This window comes from Gekko japonicus, unplaced genomic scaffold (assembly GCF_001447785.1).
Source record: "Gekko japonicus isolate JY-2015 unplaced genomic scaffold, Gekko_japonicus_V1.1 scaffold139, whole genome shotgun sequence".
NCBI lineage: Eukaryota > Metazoa > Chordata > Lepidosauria > Squamata > Gekkonidae > Gekko > Gekko japonicus.
The window spans coordinates 1,361,094-1,378,786 of NW_015164186.1; the positions used below are offsets into that span (position 1 = coordinate 1,361,094).

The 17,693-nt window shown below is 42.5% G+C and overlaps 1 protein-coding gene across 1 annotated transcript in view; it reads left to right on the top strand.

Annotated features, from left to right (window-relative positions):
* Positions 1-1,484: 1,484 nt before the first annotated feature.
* The window catches only part of KAT6A (K(lysine) acetyltransferase 6A), a 70,529-nt gene continuing 54,320 nt past the window's right edge, over positions 1,485-17,693 (top strand). The window contains exons 1-2 of the mRNA XM_015408184.1: positions 1,485-1,562; positions 2,841-3,764. Of these exons, the coding sequence (XP_015263670.1) occupies positions 3,162-3,764 (603 nt within the window). The 5' untranslated portion in view covers positions 1,485-1,562; positions 2,841-3,161. The remainder of the gene's footprint in view (positions 1,563-2,840; positions 3,765-17,693) is intronic.

A 17,693-nucleotide genomic window follows, 5' to 3' on the forward strand; every position in this document is an offset into this window, starting at 1 on the left:
TCTTTGCCAGATTTACTACCAGAGATGTTTTTGTACCTTGACACGCTAGACGCTGAACTGGGATCCTTCTGTATGTGAAATGTGCGCTCTGCTACTGAGCTGTGGCCCCTTAGCATTTCAATTTGACATACCTAATACTGAGCCATAGGTTTTAATGATGGAAAACTAGAAACAAACCCAGCCTATTAATCCTTTCTCCTGACATGACTTCTCTGATCTTTCAGTTTACACCAAAAGGAATCCATCAATTTATTGAGCATAAAAAGCCAATAGGGTGAATGCAAATTGCGGTTACCAAGGTGTCTTGAGGCAAACTGACAAGAGCTTCCAATAATCAAGGGATGGATCCGTGCAGCCCAATCCTAACCATGTTTACTCAAAAAAGCCAATTGATTTCAGTGGGTTCCAATTTAGGGAAGGAAGACAAGAAAGATGATTCCTTAGATGCACTTATAATTCTGGCCAAGTCCCTAAGGAAAGCAATATAAGAAGGTCTACTTAAAAGTAAGTCCCATTTTATTCAATTGGGCTTACCTTCAGGAAGGTGTTCTTAAAACTGCAGGCTAATTCTGCATGCTGAAGGACAACTGCTAGACATGATTTAGCAAACCTATGCACACGTACCTGGGAATAAATACGAGAGGGACTTACTCATAAGTAGACATGCACAGGCTCGGAAGCAATCCTTTACACCGCGGTGTGTGTGGGTAAACCCTGTTATACTGCGTGGAAGTTTTCCAAAATCTCTGTCGGTTGCTTTTCTTCTTTTCGGGATTTTCTTTTGATGTTATTTTTGTTACCAATCGGCTAGTTTTTTATATGTAATTTTTGGATCTCGGGTGACAAGGCTAAGAAATCTTTTGCGGTTGGAACGTATGTATGTTTACTCGGAAACGTGGGGCTTAGTTCCAGTCAAAAACAAAAGAAGCGCGTTATTAAGTGTTCATGCCGTTCCACGCACATTTGCTCAGAAATAAGTCCCGCTTTACTTAACCAGATTTGCTCCCCACGCCGGCGTGCGACCAAATTGCGAATAAACGAAAACAAACTTATTTATTTCCGAATAAACACAGGATCGGGAAGCACGGCTGCTACTGAAACCTCTGACGCAAACGTACTCGGGAGGGATCTCATTGCACTCCACCGAAGCCTTCCCGTCCTCCGGAATAAAGTTGCCAGACGGGATGAGGCTCCGGCGCTGCGTGATCTTCACCCCTCCCCTCCAGATTTTCAGCATTCGCTCAGCGCGTGCACGAAACTGACGCGCGCGCTCTACCCCTCACACGGCGCGCGCCCATCTACACACATACATACGGCGCGGCTGTTTCCTCCGTCCATCCTGCCCTCCCTCCGCCGCTCGCCTCCCCTCCTTTTCTCCCTGTCAGAAGAGGCTGTTCCCACACCCCTCCCCCGCTCCCGACTCCTCCCCGCGCGGGCTGTTCCGCTGCCAGGCGCCTCTCCCCCCTCCGCAGAGCTCCGGACCCAAGATGGCCGCCGTGTCAGTTTGGGTCTTCGCCGCCGTCCGGCCTCAGGCTCCTGGGCTCCGCCTCTCGTAGGCCCCGGTAAGCGCCGGCCGCAATCGCGACGCCTTTCCCGGCTTCGGCGGGGGAGGGAAAGGGAGCGGGAGGCGAGGGAGCCTGCGCTGGGCGGCTGCGAGCTGGCCAAGGGGGGAAAAGGCCCTGCGCGGGCTTCTCGCGTCAGGCCCCGCGGCCTGTTCCGGCCCGGCCGCTGCCGCAGCCGCTTCCTCCGCGCTAGGCCCAGCCCGAGCCTCGCCACCTGCATCCTGGTGGCAGGTGCAGGCGCCGCCGCGGACATGACGGGCCTGGCCTTGAAGACCACCCGAGTGAAGCTGCAGCCGCGGGGCTGAAGCGGCCTCTGGGCATCTCCCCGCAGGCCTCAGTGCCGCCGCCGCCGCCGCCGCTCTGAAGCCAGGGCGTTGTGGGTGAGCCTCACCACGGGCCTCCCTCCCTGCCTTGAACTGATGGGGCCGCTCCGCTCGCGGCTTCCCGGCAAACACTGACCCCGAGCGAGCAGGATGGAGGCGCTTTCCGACCCCGTCTCTCACTTCTCCGGCCTGAAACTGCGGAGAGACCCAGCCGCAGATCGCTTGCGGATCCAAGCTGCCGTGGTTCTCCTCCTCCTTGTTATATAACGCCTTTCGCTCACACTTTGGAAATGTCTGCGATGTCTCTTTGCTTAAGTTTAAAAAAGAATGGGTGGGGGTCTCCGGAGTCTCAGCGTTTTACTTGGGAGTGGGGGGGGGCAACCCACAGTTGTACAGAGATCCGAACATCTCTTGTGAACTTAAGTGAGGGAGAGTTCCAAGTGAGGATTTTAAAAGTTTCTCTGGTATATGTTTGACTTTTGTTGGCATGAGGTGGTAGTTGAGCTGGGGGAGTTGAGGTTATCCTAGTTATGTTTCAGATCTAAGCAGCTCTTGTAGTTGAAAAGGACAAGTTTTTAATATAGCTGCATTTCTCTTTCCCAGCTGATCTCTCTGTGTTTTTGGTTTTGAGGGTTACAAGTGTGTTAGCTAGACTTTCTCAGTGGGATGGAGCAACTTGGCATTTGTTTCTGGCCTAGTTTTGTAGATGGCCAGCATCTTGTTCAATAGCATCTTGCTGCTGCAAGGTCAGACCTTATTGAAATGTGGGCCTGATATGCTGTCATGTTAAATGCCAACTTGAAATTGCTCTCAATTTCAGTGCAGGACATGTTTTTGGATGATTTTTTCTTTAACACAGCTCTGTGGCCAACGTTCTAATGGGCTAGCAAAACTTGATAGTTGCTTAAAAGTTGCACAGGTGGTACATAACTGTTCTCTTGTTTGTTTTTTGCAGGCTTGAAGTTCCATTTACTTGGACTGGGGACAAAAAAGGCTGGAGTGAGATTTACAGAGCTGTTCTCACCTGTGGTACACTTCCTCGCCAACTGTTCTTGGGATTTATTGGAAAACATGAATTAGTTCCTAACAGGATTTGTGTCTTTTTAAACGGGACATAGGTGCTATTCGTCTTTGAAAAAAGGAAGAGCAATTTGGGGCAAAAAACGTGTATGCTATGGTTAGCTGGTCCTCAGATCATCTTTTTTCCCATGGTGTGAAACTCCTTCAGCATAGGGATAAGGGATAACGACTCTATGGATTTACAGAATTCTTCACCATGGTAAAACTCGCTAACCCGTTGTACACCGAGTGGATTTTGGAGGCAATTAAAAAGGTCAAGAAGCAAAAACAACGCCCTTCAGAAGAGAGGATATGCAATGCTGTGTCTTCATCCCATGGTTTGGATCGCAAAACTGTTCTGGAGCAGCTGGAACTGAGTGTCAAAGATGGAACTATTTTAAAAGTTTCTAACAAGGGACTTAATTCCTATAAGGATCCTGATAATCCTGGGCGAATAGCACTTCCTAAACCACGAAACCATGGAAAATTGGATGGTAAACCTAATGTGGACTGGAATAAACTGATTAAACGGGCAATTGAGGGCTTGGCAGAGTCCAGTGGTTCATCCTTGAAGAATATCGAACGTTTCTTGAAAGGGCAGAAGGATGTGTCAGCTTTATTTGCAAGCAGCGCCCCTTCTACCTTTCACCAGCAACTGCGATTGGCTGTCAAACGTGCTGTTGGCCATGGCCGACTTCTTAAAGATGGACCTCTATACCAACTCAATACTAAAGCAGCCACAAACGCAGATGGGAAAGAGAGCTGTGAGTCTCTTTCTTGTCTTCCTCCAGTGTCGCTCCTTCCACATGAAAAAGATAAGGTAAGACGCATGTGATCACTAGATCTTGCTAATTGATGAAAGATAGTTTCGCTGTTTGAAAGTTTTTTTAAAGAAAACGTATTCTTGTATGCGCTGATGTGCTGTAGTGGCTAAGAGTAGAGTGCACTGGGAAGTCCCTGCTTTCAAATCTCAGCTCAGCCATGAAGTTTCTGGATAGTTTGAGACAAGCAGTTTTTTCTCAGCCTAATCTCCCTTTTCTTCATGTGCAGTACCAGGATAATAATGCCAGTCTACCTTAAAAGGCTGTTGGGAGGAATGCAGAAAAATGTGTAGCTCCTTGAACTCTCAAAAGTGTTATAGGGATGATAAACCTTACATTATAGGCATGACTTGGACATCTCTCAGGGGCATGGATTGTTCTCTCTGAGCACTGGGTGTTTGTAGCCTGATGTTTTAATACTGCTGTCATAAACAGAACTATACATCCTTCTCTTAACTTCAGTGGACTTGGAATGGTGTAACTCTGTTTAGGATTGCACCGTAAATCTTCTACTACAAGTGCATAATACTGAAATAGCCTTTTGTCCCTGTTTGAAATCTCTCCTAAGCATGTAGTTATGTGTTGTTTCTTTCAAAGGCAGGAACTAGGAAGGAAGAAAAATTTCCCTTTACTGACTTTTTGAAGTGGACTGGTAGTGGTTATAGAACTGGGAATCTCTTTGTTGTTTTTTACTTTGGTTGTCAATCTCTGCTTTTTTCTTGTATCTCTGAATCTGTTTTAAGGAATAAAATGCACTTCTGAATTTCCCCCCTCTTATTCTTGTTATACTCTAACTTGCTTGACATAAAATAGATGAAATCTGGCTATTTCTAAAAGTTTTCTGCAACAGTGTTGACAATTTAGACATTTCCATCCAGATTACTATATAAAACAGATTACTACATTTGTTATCTTTGAGAGAAGGAGAGGTACTTTTTCTTGCTGGGTCATGTGCAAGATAAAAAACCTTAAAGATACAACTTATTTTCTGGCTTAGGCCACTTTTAAATGGCATGCCAGGCTGTTATGTCATTAGAAATGATTCCTCCTCTTGAACTTTTATAGTGTTACTACTACTAATGTTGAGAGAGATTAAAATAGTTATAGAATAGATGCTTGCATTTCCTTGATGTAGTTTAAAATATCATTTCTTCTGGGGGAAGAAGAGAGCATTGGGGATATAAGATAGTAAAAGCCAGAAGTTTAAGATTTTATATTTACTGGAGTATTGAGACAAGGAATGTAAATACAATTCCAATGAATCTTATATAGCTGTATGTTAAAAAAAAAAAAGGTGAATACAACTGCCCAGTAGGGAGAGAGCAAGAATACCAGAGTTCAAGTCCTTGCTGAGCCATAGACTTGTTAGGTAGCAAGTAGTTGACCCTTGACCTCCTGTCACCTGCTGTAGAGTGAGAAAAACATTCATCCACCTATTTTGCAGTAATGTGATGTTAACATTAAGAACTTAAGTAGTTACTAATGTAAACACACTCTAAATGAACTTCGTGAATGTGATCTGAAAAACCTTGGGGATATGTGACTCTATCTTAAGTTTTAAACATCAGGTGCTGTCCTTCGTGCTAAAACTTTGACAGCCTGTGCCAGAATTCAAAGTAGCCTCAGTCCCCATTCTTCCTGGATCCCCCTTCCTTTGTAATGGTTTGCCTCTGAAAATCACTGTTGAACGTGTAGTTGCTAGAAATACAGGCAGTGAAGAGCTGTATATCTATAGTGTTCCTTGTATGAGTACTAGTGACACTTCATGTACTTAGTTACAAATGAAAATGGATGCCTGCTTTGCTTGTACAGTACTGTAGCTTAGCTGACAACTGTTAGATTGACAGTTTTAAATGTTCTGCTTTAGGCTTAGTACATGGTGTGTTTTGAAACCTAGTGCAGGTGTGAGATGAATGTTTTACCAAGATAGCAGGGGTTACCACTGTCTCGCCATGCTTGTTGTATATAGAACAAAGTGTCCCGCAAATATGCTTTTAACTTACTTTCTTTCAACTTTAAATACTGGGGGATGCCCTCCAGGTCCATTTAGCTCAAGGTTTTCTTTGTAGCAGGCAGCACAGGTGAGTGTCACAGCAATTGTATAACATCATGGAATGCTAGCTGTAGCTTTGTAACCACTGTGCATAGTTTTTTGTATTTGATGATATTTGTCCTGATTATCTAAGTTAACCTTAAGTGTTTGTGTTTCCTGAATACATCTAGTCCTTTTGGAAACCTAAATATGGGTATTAGTCATATATATGATCCACCTTTCTTTCTAGAACTGCTAGTTTTGCAAAAATGGGTTACCCCAGTGTATCTCCATAACAGGCCTGTGAGGTAGGTTAGACTGAGACACCCAGGCTGGCCTATGGCCACTCAGAGAGTTTGATGATTGAGCAGAATTTTGAACCCCTGTATTCCTTCCAGTACTCTGCCTGCTATACAGATTAGTCCTATGTGTTGCTGGCCCCATGTCTCATGGCAATAAGTACCAAAGACTGATGGTATGGAATAAGAAAATATTTCTTTTTGTTGTAGATGTGTGATGAATGTCATTAGGTTCTCTTTTAGCAGTCTATTTTTATTAGTGCTATATTCACTCCTCTCTCTGAAAGGTGTCCTATATGCTGATGTTGTTGCCCCTTTTGTATGCTGCTGAACAGCTCTTTTAATCCTCATAGAACTGTTGATTGGGCTTAAAAGAAGTGTATACAGGTTTGGCCAATAATGCAGATTTCACATGTGCTTTGAGCCTAACTGGTTATACTAATAGTAAAAATTATAGAATGAATTGGCTGCTTGTTTTTAAGTCTATAAATCAGCTATAGTTACAATCCTTTGCAGCTCCAGGGACTACAGCATAACTCTCCCCCTTCCCCTCAGTGCTTGGTGCATTGTAACGGAATGTTCCCATGGGAGGAATTGGAGGGCTTTTGCTTCAGATAACTGAGTTGGCCACATGTTGCACAGGTTTCTGTAAGAAAAGCAGAATATAAATGAAGTAAATAAATGTTCAGCAGAACCCTTGTGTCACTGATGCAGGGGAAGTATGGTAGTGGAAGAGAGAGGGGGCTTATGCTGGCCTTCATTGGATGCACACCTGACTCCGTCTTTGGGGATGGGGTTTCCACCTAAGGCTTTACTTGAATCCATACTTAGTGTTCTGTCATTAGATTGAGATCTTATTTCTGAGTAGATGTGCTGAGAATTGGCCTCCTAAGTGCATTTTCTTTACATGGAGTATCTGGACAAGGCTACATAGGGATTAATTTTCTTTCATCGGGATGGCTAACTCTTTTTCTGCATAATTTAAATTCTTATGGAATGTACAAATAGATTCACTAAAATATTCTTCCAGTGTAGCCTCAGAAAGCAATAAATCCCCCCCCCAATGACTGCTCTTGTCTTGAAATAGATGTCAAGTTCAAGTCTTCATAGCTGTGACTGTTCACTAGTGGTCCTTAGTTTTGCATTGTAAGAGGAAAGGCTCCCTCAGTAACAGTGAGGACCCCGCCCCATTTCCTCAGGAAAGACTTCAAAGCCTTAAGGAAGAAGTGCCTGCACAGTTCTCCCTAGTAGTATCCTGCCAGCAGTTTGACGCTTTGATTTGTTTGGAAATAGAATGGGGGAAGGCTGTGGGGAGCGCTCCATCTGCAGTTCTGGTCTCTGTTCTCATCCTCTTCCCTCATTTCTCAGATTTGTCTTTTCCTTTGAGATGGTCTAGGGTTCTTATACCCAGGGCTATGTTCTTATACCCCAGGGCTAGTGCTAAGGACAGTTAGTTGTGGTAGAATGCTGGGCTTGTGATCTCCTTGGTAGGCCTTAGAATCTTACTGGGCAACCAGAGTGGCCTTGGTCTGTTCTTGCATGGATCTGAGAATCCTACAAGTAAATGAAGGCCCCGGTCACACGGGCAGGAAACTGCAGAGGAGAAGCGTGGCTGTTTGCCCTGGGGCAAACTACTGCGCAGTTATGTGATCAGACCTCCTGTGGAGGTCCTGTGGAGGTACCGTGGAGGTTCCATGGCAAGGGAGAGGTGCCGATCACAAGACAAGCCGGCGCACAACGAAGAAGCGTGCGCCGCAGCAAACTGTTTTTTATTTTTGTGTACATGACAAATGTGCATGCTCCGTTGGGTGCGCATGCGCATCCACAGAGACTTGGACAAAAAAACACACCTTATTTGCAAGGGGACATGGGCGGGCGCCGGATGCCACCGGAAACGCGATCAGACGCCCGCCCTTGCCCCGCAGTTTCCGGAAACTAGTACCTCCAAGGTACTAGTTTTTTGCCACGCAGTTTCGGCTGGAAGCCTCGGTTGAGCCACGGGAGTGCTACGCTTCCCAGATGTGCTGGTGAGATCGTGCCCGGAAACTCCGGCTGTTTTCCGTCTCACTTGTGTGGCTTCTGTTACATGTGACCGCAGCCGAAAGGTGCAACTCCTTACAATTTTATGTTATGTTGGTGTAAAAACTTTCAGCCCTTAATCAAAGTATTTCAGTATTTTAAGGTGGTTGCTATAGATTTAAAAACTGATACATGCGAAAAATATCTCATGCTGTCATTTTATCTTGCAGTTTCAACAATGACACAGTAAACCCAAGGTAACATTTGGCAGTAGATTCTTGGCAGTTTCACTTCTAAATTTTCAGTTACATGATAATCTTTCTATGGTGTTTGCTGTGAATGCAGAAGGGTAATAAAAACCCAACAGAAGGTAATAAAAACATCTGGAAATAATATTTTGTCAAAATATGTTGTTTTTAGCGGCACAGACAGACTTAGAGGTTTTTCTTAAAGTCTGTATCTCCCTATGCTGGCTGTATAAATTACTTTTGTTGTCTTTCCAAGAGTAAGAGCCAAACTATTAAACTTGGCTTCACAGATTCAGTAGGATTGACCTTCCAGTGATTCCATGATTGAATACTTATCTGAGAATGTTGTTAGGCGTTTTAAAGGCTAACTAAAGTTTTAGAGAAGTTTATTTGAATAACAGTTCAGCTGTTATTCAAACAGTATATCTGGTTTTCTCACACAGTGTGCACTTGCTCTGTTGTGTTAAAAGTCTGAAATTATACTGGTTGTTTCCTTTAATCTGATGATTTGGGTATTTTCTTATGCAGTTCTGTGATCACATGCTTAATAAAGGAAATGATGGGTTTAAATATATAATGTACTTGATGGTAGCTTGAAGGGGAACCAGTTCTATATTATTGCAAGTAAACCTCTGTTTAATAAGAACATATTGTAACTTTTAGGAACATCAAGCTACGAGGAATGGCTCAGTTTGGGTGTGGCTTGTGCCAAAAATATACTGAAAAGAACTTTGAGATTATTAGTATACTAGCTAGTGAGCTGTTTCTGTGATGGTGGACAGGCCTGGTCTCCACTTTAGACTGCAGGGGGCGGGGGATGCTATATTTTTAAAACTTCCCATGAAAAACTTCCTGCTAGAGGAGAATTAGCCCATCATGAAGAAAAGTAGCTTAATGCTTTACATGCTATGCCAATTTTCTGCCTGCAAGGAATTATTAGCATACTGAAACTGTGAATAATGTAATCCCTCACCTATCTACTAAAGTAGTACAGTCCATTCTGTCGCATCATTCCACTGCTTCTGTATACCAGTCTGTTATTCTGTGGCATATTTAGGCTACTGAAGTTTAATCAAAACCCAGCTTTATCTTTGAAGGAAGACTGCACAACAAATATTTCGGACCAAATCTATAGCCAGTTTGTTACCCACAGTTCCTCCTATTTATGGTTTGTTGTGATACCTGCGTTCATTCATATATTTATGTATGCTTTTAATCTGTCGCCCACCTTGGTGGTCTAATGAGGGCAGAAAGGTGGTATATAAATTTTGTAAATAAATGAATAAAATAAATTCACAGACTGTAGTTTGAGCAGCCTTCTGTGGCTCCCTGGCTACAGAGATATAGGGAGGCGGTCCTCTCTGCTGGGCAGTGGAAGAGATGCAAGTAATGGGCATACTGCAGTCTGTGAACAGTCTAGGATTTGTCACTTGCGAGCCTTAACAGGTTTTCTTTAGCTGTAGGAGACAGTCTAAAAATGTAGAAGGTGAGTTCATTTTTCAGCCTTTAGGGTTTTGTATTTTGCATCCTACGCACTCTAATTCTATTTAAGTCAAGTGACTTACAAGAATATACCTTTGTTTAGGGTGGCACTAATGACCATATTTTCTAATTATTGCTACCACAAAAACTAATCCTAAACTCTTCACAGTTTCTCATAATTTTATTCAAGCTATATTAAAAATGTTGTAGTATATATATAAATATGGGTCTAAACCTACCTGTCTTCACAACAAAAACTTAACTTTTAGCCCTAACCTAACTTTGCCCCAGATTTCTCACGATTTCATTACTGCTTTAAAAAGTGGCATTTAATTTAATTTTGAAGGCAGTATAGAAAGCAACTGGTTAAGAAATGATCTACCATCACTACTCCAAGTTCAATTCAAAGTGCTTGGTACTGACCTTTAAAGCCCTGAATGACTTGCAGCCAGTACACCTTAACTTTTCCCATATGAACCTACTTATACACTCCTTTCATCCGTTCTGCATCCCGGATATATAATAGACACCAAAAAGGTCAACCACATTTCAAATAATTCACTTATGAAACATATGAACAGCTTTAAAGGAAGGATAGGTGGGATCTAAGGCTAGATACAGACATCTAGATAGGCTGAGTTTGTTGATCAAACTACAGTGTTTCAGATTCAAGGCTTGACAAATCCCAGGTGCCAGGTCACCATGGTGCCTAGAAATTTCATTGTGGCACCTAGAATTTTCAGCAGTGATATTTCTGTAGTGTTTCAGCAATCCTCAGTGGAAGTAAAAAGCTTATATATCATTTCACAACAGAATGTTTTGTTGTATGTCATAAAAAATGCATGTGCATGAGGTTCTTGTCATTGTCTATTTGGAAGGGTGACCTCCAAGGGATACCAGGGCCGGGATGCAGAGGCAGGTAATATAAAAGCCACCTCTCTGAAATGTCCTAGCCCCACTAGGGGTCACCAGAAGTCACCATTGACTTCCAGGCTTGTGAGCGCGCGCACACACAAAATACACAAAAACAGTTTTCATCTCCTGTTGGAAGACAGCAATAAAGTGAGACAGGCAAATCTCCCTGGGGAGGGAATTCCAAAGTCTTGACAACAAAGAACTTTTCGTGGGTTACCATCCACCTAGTGTCAGATGGGGCACCTGAAACAGAGCTTCTGAAGATGAACGGAGTGTATAAGTAGGTTCATATGGGAAAAGTTAAGGTGTACTGGCTGCAAGTCATTCAGGGCTTTAAAGGTCAGTACCAAGCACTTTGAATTGAACTTGGAAGCAAAGTGGGAGGCAGTGTAGGTGGACCAAGATTGGAGTGATTCTGGCCATAGCATTCTGTCCAGCTGTAGCTTCTAAACAGTCTTCAGGGGCAGCCCTACGCACAGTACATTGCAGTAATCTAATCAAGACATTACTGGGGCATGCACCCTAGTAGGTATATTACATTGTGCACTATTCAGAAGTTGCAGAGGTAACAATGGTGTGGGTAGCTTGTGTCTTAAATAGTGGAGAGACCTGAAAGTGATTGTCTAATATAAAACATCTGACTGGTGTGATTGTTTTCTGTGATGCAACCATCTCAGGATTTTGTTTGTTTGCTGTCTGAGGTAGTATAGTATTTTATTTATTTATTTATTTATTTAACTTTAGACTTTATATCCCGCTCGAACCCTTTCTCAGGGGGTCTCTGAGCGGCTTACATATGGTGCTAGTCACACAAATTACCCTAACTATGGCCACAGAGTTTTATGGGGGTGGGGTTTCCTACCGGCACCCCTGTGGTGGTGGGTTGACATGCTTGCTCTCGGCTCGGCGCTTCGCTTCGTTCCCGGCGGGCTCCATTTCGATCCGGCGGCAGTTCTTTCCTTCGGTCGCACGATTCATGCCTTCCTCTGGTTCCAGCAACGTCCTTCAGGCTCCGCTTTACGCCAGCGTCCAACGTCATCATGCGCCCGTCTCGCCGGCAGCCGCTCAGATGTCTCCTCCTTTCTGGCCAGCAGGGATCACTCCCGCCGCTAGTAGGTGGTCAGATGTCCCCCCTATCTTTTCTGTTTCATTCCTTGGCGCAACCGAAATGGTATTAATGTACTATTTGAATGCAAAACAAATCGGATGAATATGTCAAGGCTGCTGTATATCAAACCCTCTGGGCAGTGGGAGTAAACTGCTGACTGCAACCCCTGTACTTTTCTTGGCAGTGACTTTTGATCTCAGCAATAACTGCTGGAATTGCTCCGTGGTTCTAATTGCCATAGATAAGGAGGAGCTATCCAGAGACTGAAATTGCATTGCTGGTGAAGCCCACCCTTTCAGGAATTGCCATGACCACTCTAGAAGGAAAATAAACAGTTAAGACTTTGAGGCTCCTTGCTATAGTACACTATGTGCACAGAGTTGCAGCTACATAGCACATTTCAAACTGTTTCAAACACTTTCATCAGCAGTTCTGTGAATTGTAGACAAGCTGCTTTCAGGCCTCCAGAATGTCCCAGGATAATTGCAGATCAGAAGTCAAAGGATTCATATTGCCTCTGTTTGTGTCTTGCTATTTTCAGTATCACAAGCAGCTTGTTTAGCATCATATTCTTTTTCTCACAATAGTTCTGTTGTCCTTTTTTCTTATGATATAGAAACTGGCTGTTTGTAAAGTGGCTGTGGTTTTGGCTTACTGGTAGCCATTCTTCCTTTTTTTAGTTGTAAATATAGGGAGCTGAAGGGGAAATGAAGAATACAAAAATAGGAATTATTTTCTTGCTTGGCTTTTGGCATAGAGTGGTAATCTCTGCCATCATTCCCTCCAATGGCTGAGGAAAGATAAATCTGTAGAGCTGCTATCTATGTACCTGGTTGGTTTTAGCTGAAAAGTCAGAAGAGATTTTGAGAGCAAAGGTATGGAGAGAAATCTTTTGGCTCGACTGAGACAAAGTCAGGGACAATAAAGGCTAATTTAGCATGTTCTAACTGGCATTTGGGATGTGTTCCACAAAGCAGATTAGAAGTAGAATATTAGAATTTATATATCAGAGAAGGTGCAACAGTTTTGCATTTCATATCTTCAGTACTGTTGATACACTGCTTGATTTCAACTTTTCTTTTTATCAGTTTGAGGAGGTTTTAGCATAGCACTTCACTTTGATCTTCAGATCTGTCACCTGAAAATAGTAGTTTAAGTATCCTTCTGTGAAGTGCATGCAAGGAGTCACTTCAATTTATCTCACATAATTCTGTCATTCAACGCATTGCGCCAGTTACCTGACAAAACAATATAGCATTTGCTTCTTGGCAGGCAGAGAAGCCACCAAAAGGTAGGAAGCCCTCTGAGTGAAGAGAAAGCTTGACTAGTTTTTTGTTTCTGGAACAGTCTGCAATATCTTAGGACAGAAGCAGCTGGGACAATAATAGGGTAGAATTGGTTTTAAATCAAGTCAATTAAATCATCAACTTCATTACAAAGCTAGACACTAGATTTAATATATTTCTTAAGCAAGCATGTGTGCTGATTGGTAGCTAATAAGTAAAATGTTTGCCATTAAATGGAGCTTTTATGCTTCTAGATAGTATAATTCTAAATCTCAGATCATGTAGCCCACATGCCTTTTGTATTGTAGAATTTATACTTGTTTAGAGGCAAGGGGCAAGTCATGGAACTAAGCAGTTTTATTTGGCTTTCTCTGGATGTATGTAAGGGTCCTAAATAAAGTCACTGGGTTGGATTTAGCCAGCTTTTTTGCTCAGGCTTGCTCAAATCCCCTCCCTCTTACAGTCTCTGTCACACATGGTTTTTGTTCATGCAGGCTCTGTGTTCCCCAGCATAGCTTTTTTGGTGGTCAGAGAGGGCCCTCGGAAAAGTTGGTTGGCTCCAATCCACTTATTTGAATTACTTCACTACTTAAAGTGGCAGGATATGACTAGGGAGACCTTGAATGCAAATTCTCACTTTACTATGAAATTCACTGCATAATTTTGGGCTGGTCACTCTCCTCCCCCCCAGACTAACATGGGTAGGTAGTATGAGGGTGGGATTGTAATGATGCATGCTTCCCTGACCTCCTTGGATGAAGACTTTGATAAAAATGCAATAAGACATTTAAGTGCCCAAAACTATCTAGGGTGCTAGGATGTGACTGCAGAGGCTGTGGAGAAAATTAGGGCGTTGTTGGAGATGTTAGGTCCTTTGATACCATCCCTTTCACAGAGTTTGCTCCTCAAGGAGGCTCACAGCTCATCCATTCTCCAGTCCTTCTAGAAGTGGCTGTTTCATGTTGGGAACCACCTGCCAAACAGAAGACTCAATGACTTTCTGAAACATGGGGAGTGCCACATTGTGAAACAGTGCCTAAGAGCCACAGGTGGCTACTGGGCCATTAAATGAGTCTCACGGGTATATAGTATGTATATTATCTGTTTGTTGGGTTTATTATCCTGCTCTCCCTGCATTGTTTTTTTACTTACGTAATACCATTTTCTGCATTAACATATCATGTCTAATACTTCATGCTTTGTTTCAGATTTCTGTACTTGTAGTCCTCCTGTTACATTGCTTATTAGATGTTTTATCCTATTGACTGCATTGGCTTACACTGTGTAATCTGCCTTGAGTCTCAGTGAGAATGGTGGACTATAAATCAAGTAAATAATTAAAAAAATGAAAACGTTAAGGTCCATGTGTGTTGCTAGTCCATAAGCTGCAAATTATACATTCAATATATGGCTAGTGCATTACTTGATCTCAGATGTCAGATATTTAAACCCCTGGTTCCAGTGGCAGTCAGGTGGGGCAGAAGGCAGTAAAATATGTTTGCTGTGAGAAATGAGCAGGAGTGGGGAGGGAGCAGTGAGCCATTACTGGCAAGCATCTTTTGGAAATAGCAAAATAACAAGGTGGTTTGCACAACACTATTGAAGGTATGCCACTGATGAATGGCAGTGGGCTTCCCTCCTATAACCACTTAGCAGGGAGAGTTCAGTTCACTCCCTCTTGCCCTGTCTTACTGTCTGTTACTGCCTGATTTGTTTAACATGGAAAAGCTGGCTTTAACTTGTTTCAATAAACGGTTATTGGTTCATTTTTTGTGATTGGTTGTAGACATGTTTGTATTATGTTCAGATTTCATCTTTAACCAGATGAGGGATGCTGAAGTTAAGAAAATTGGTTTTAAAAATATTAAACTAAAATATTTAATTCAAATAAAAACTAATTAGGAAAAAGGCTGCCCTGAACAGCAGCAGTATGTTTGAATATTCTTCTTTCCAGGCATTTCTGTCTGGGTCAATTAGAAGGGCAGTATTAATGTTTAAACTAAACACCAGGCTTCCAGAGAGATCTTCAATCACACAAGACCATACAATCCAGAAAATTTCTAATCCTGTTAATGGGAGGAGTCTTTAATGCAGCAGCAGTTTCTTTTGCTAAAATTAACATAACACGGCTCAGGATCAGGATAGGGAGGAAGTAGACAAACTATACCTGTATTTATAATGATGGGGGTTGCGTTTCTCATACATTCGACTCTATTGGACAGACATGCACAATCATGTCAAGACAAGCTTTCCCTGATGACTGTTTGAACCCTTATCTCATGCTTATCTCTAGAATGCTGGTCTTCGGTTTAAGATAGATCACACCACTGGCACCATCTTCATTTTCTTTTTTTAGGGTGTTTTTTGAGAAGCAAGAAAGAGAGATGGACAATACTATGGCAAAGGTGATTTACATGTTTCAGCCTGCAGTGGGGTCCTGGGCCCCTTTTCCACAGGCTTAAAGCTCATTATAGTAGTTGAAGACCACTGCTCTAAAAGGTGAGCTTTGTTGGTCTTGAAGGTGCCAATGGACTCAAAACTTTGTTCTCACATCTGTTTGGCTCTTGTATTTGTATGCTAATTTACTGCCATTCACAGATCTTAAAAACCGCCTTAAAAACCAATCAGCTATAATCACCCAGTTACTTATGCATCTTGATTCGAACTAGTCCTTCCTTGCAACTAACCCCCCTTTCCTATATGTAATAGTTGAAGATATTCTGTTTCACTGTATCTGAAGAAGTGTGCTTACACACGAAAGCTCATGCCTTGAATAAAACTTTGTTTTTCTTAAAGGTGCCACTGGACCCAAACTTTGTTCTGTTCTAGATGATATAGATGAAAGGGGAAAGCCTTCAACAGGCATTACAGTTGGCATAAGTGAAACCTAATCTATCTGTCTACCACGTTTTTACCTCTCCCTTCTTTTAGGGAGCTTGCAACAATGTACATGTTTCTTGCCTCTTCTGTTTTATTCTAACAACATCCCTGGGGGGGGAGGTTGGGCTGAGAGCATGTGACTGGTCCAAGGTTACTTTGCAGACATCTAGGCCGAGCTTGGTTCAGACTTTAGGATTGACTGGACCTCCTTTGTCCTAGTCCATCAGTCTAACTGCTATAACACACTAACTAATGGAAACAAAAAGCAGGTGGAAATTCAGCAGTTGTCTGGTTGGATTTTGCACTGTGCATTGACACTGGTTGGGTTATGCAGCTTCTTGCACTGTGCTGATCTTGCTGATGGGGAAACTTGGTCTAGAAAGCAGCCAAACCCATCAAGGCACATTCTGTTAGGAGTCAACAATTAGTTTGTATTTTCTGTCTCTTTCTTTGTCAGCCTTTGGAAATCTGCCTTACAGGTTGTTAGGGTTGGTATTAATAGTATTGATGTATAATTGCTTGTGTCCGCACAGCAGGTTAGAGAAAGCATTGTGAATGATACTGACTTTTTAAAAGTTCAGTCTGTAGGTGTTCTGCTAACAACTTGCCCTAATATGCATTGGCATGAGGGCTAGTAAAATATTTGTGGGTTGGTAATTTATATGGACCTATTAGTAATGCTGCTGTTAAACAATTAAACAAGTCAAAGCCAAACAGTAGCTTAAATTTGTTAAGGGCTTCCTGTAATCTGGTGGAATTTTTAATTTCTTTAAAAACTGCCTACCCCCCTCCCCCCGCTGTAAACTTTACTTACCGAAGATTTGTAAATATAACGGATAGCATTTAGGATCCCTGTTAGTGCCGCTTTTCTTGTAATGGAAACTTTATAAACAAACTCTGAAGCCAACAGCTACCTCATAGAAAGTGGACATATTTATGGAACAGTTTGTTTTGGGTGGAGACAGCATAAGAATGATTTGTAGCAGTGGGTATAGTGTAATGAGATGGGAGGAGACCTCACCCTTGTGAGCGTGGTCTGCCCTAGCTGGGGCTGGATTAGGGGGGGTTGCTGTATTCCAGCTCACTCATCTGACAGCAAAGCCAAGGCTCTGAACAGATGGCCACCATCTGTGCCTAACTCTGAAAACCCCAGTGCCAGAATATTTAGTCTGAATGTGCTTCACTGGATTTGTGAACAGGTGAAATGGTTCCTAATAATGTTGTGTATTGTACAAATGACATCTATTCATGGGGTTTCTATAATAGTGACAAAAAAGCAACAGGAGGATGGAACAGTCTGGGTGCAATTTTAAACAAAGTAAGTGGCAGCATATTGGTATTTGGTCTGAAAAACCAGAATGGTTTTTTCCTATGGGAAGACATAAAGTTGACACTGCAGGTATATTTGGAAAAGCTTCATGTCAGAAACATAGTTTTACTTCCTAATAATAGGAACAGAGGATAAGGTATTGCAAACCAAAATATGTGTCAAGTTGTGGTGTTTTCTGTCCAAGAGATAGTGGATGGATATTGGCTGTTCTGTCTTCAAGAGGCTGTCATAAGTGAATTACATTCCTCAGCAGGAGGGTTTGCAGTGATGTTGCTGAATTGGAACAATCAATCAGCATTCATGGTTTGTAAGTACAAAGCACTCTGATG